Source organism: Nicotiana sylvestris, chromosome 9, assembly GCF_000393655.2.
Source record: "Nicotiana sylvestris chromosome 9, ASM39365v2, whole genome shotgun sequence".
In the NCBI taxonomy this organism is placed as follows: Eukaryota; Viridiplantae; Streptophyta; class Magnoliopsida; order Solanales; family Solanaceae; genus Nicotiana; species Nicotiana sylvestris.
The window spans coordinates 104,586,255-104,587,647 of record NC_091065.1 but is presented as its reverse complement, the minus strand read 5'-3'; the positions used below and the strand labels follow the sequence as shown (position 1 = coordinate 104,587,647).

The window sequence follows — 1,393 nt, the reverse complement described above, 5'->3', positions numbered from 1 at the left end:
TGGGTATTCAGGAACAAGCCTGATGGACATGGGAACACTACAAGGAACAATGCAAGGTTAGTTGTCGAGGGTTACAATCAGAAGGAAGGAATTGATTATGATGAGAATTTTGCTCCGGTTGCTTGTATGGAAGCTATCAGAATCCTCATTGCCTTTGCATCACATATGGAATTCACTCTGTTCCAAATGAATGTCAAAAGTGCATTTCTGAATGGTTTCGTCAAAGAAGAAGTCTATGTAAATCAACCTCCAGGTTTTGAATGTCATGAACTCCCTGATCATGTGCTCAAATTGGACAAGGCAATGTATGGGTTGAAACAGGCTCCTCGAGCTTGATATGAAAGGTTGTCAAAGTTTTCTCTTAGAAAATGATTTTACAAGAGGAAAAATTGACAACACTTTATTTATGAAGAAACAAGGGAGGAACCTACTTATTGTTTAGGTATATGTTGATGCTATCATTTTTGGGGCAACAACTGATTCACTATGTGAGGGATTTGCAAAACTCATGGGAATTGAGTTTGAGATGAGCATGATGGGTGAGTTGAATTTCTTCTTGGGTCTTCAAGTGAAGCAGTCAACAAAGAGAACATTCATCAGTCAGCAGAAATATATCGAGGAGCTTCTGAAGAGGTTTGATATGGAAGCATCAAAAGTGATTGACACTCCCATTGCCACTGCTACTCGACTGGACATGGATAAATCTGGCTCTCCTGTAAATCAAACCATGTATAGAGGCATTGTTGGATCTCTTCTCTATCTTACTGCCAGCATGTTAGATATTATATTTAGTGTGGGACTATGTGCAAGGTATCAGTCAAATCCCAAGGAATCTCATCTGAAGGTTGCCAAGAGAATTCTGAGATATCTTAAGGGAACATAGGACCTGGTCCTGTACTACCCTTCAGGTGATAATTTAATCTTATTGGGTATGCTGATGCTGACTATGCATGTTATCTTGTGGACAAGAAAAACATATCTAGAATGGATCACTTTCTAGGATCATGTCTTATTTCATGGGGCACCAGGAAGCAGAATTCAGTTGCGCTTTTAACAGCTGAAGCGGAATATGTTGCTGTAGCTTCGTGCTGTGTTCAACTCCTATAAATCAAACAACAATTGAAGATTTTGGTGTGTACACTGACTGTGTACCTCTTCTATGTGACAACACAAGTGCACTCAACATGGCTAAGAACCCAGTCCAGCATAAAATAACCAAGCACATTGATGTTAGACATCATTTTCTCAGAGACAATGTGGAGAAGGGGCTTATCTGCATGAAGTTCTGCAGTACAGAAGACCAAATTGTAGATATCTTTACCAAAGCACTGAGTAGAGAACATTTTGAGAGAAACATGCTGGAACTGGGGCTAATAAAGCCTAATTGAGAACC

The 1,393-nt window shown here is 39.7% G+C and overlaps 1 protein-coding gene across 1 annotated transcript; it reads left to right on the top strand.

The window, feature by feature from the left end:
• Nucleotides 1-508: 508 nt before the first annotated feature.
• On the top strand, nt 509-1,107 carry LOC138877996 (uncharacterized mitochondrial protein AtMg00810-like). Its single transcript, XM_070157647.1, has 2 exons — nt 509-810; nt 1,029-1,107. Exons 1-2 carry the CDS (start codon nt 509-511, stop codon nt 1,105-1,107), a joined length of 381 nt encoding a protein of 126 aa, XP_070013748.1.
• The last annotated feature ends 286 nt before the right edge of the window (nt 1,108-1,393 follow it).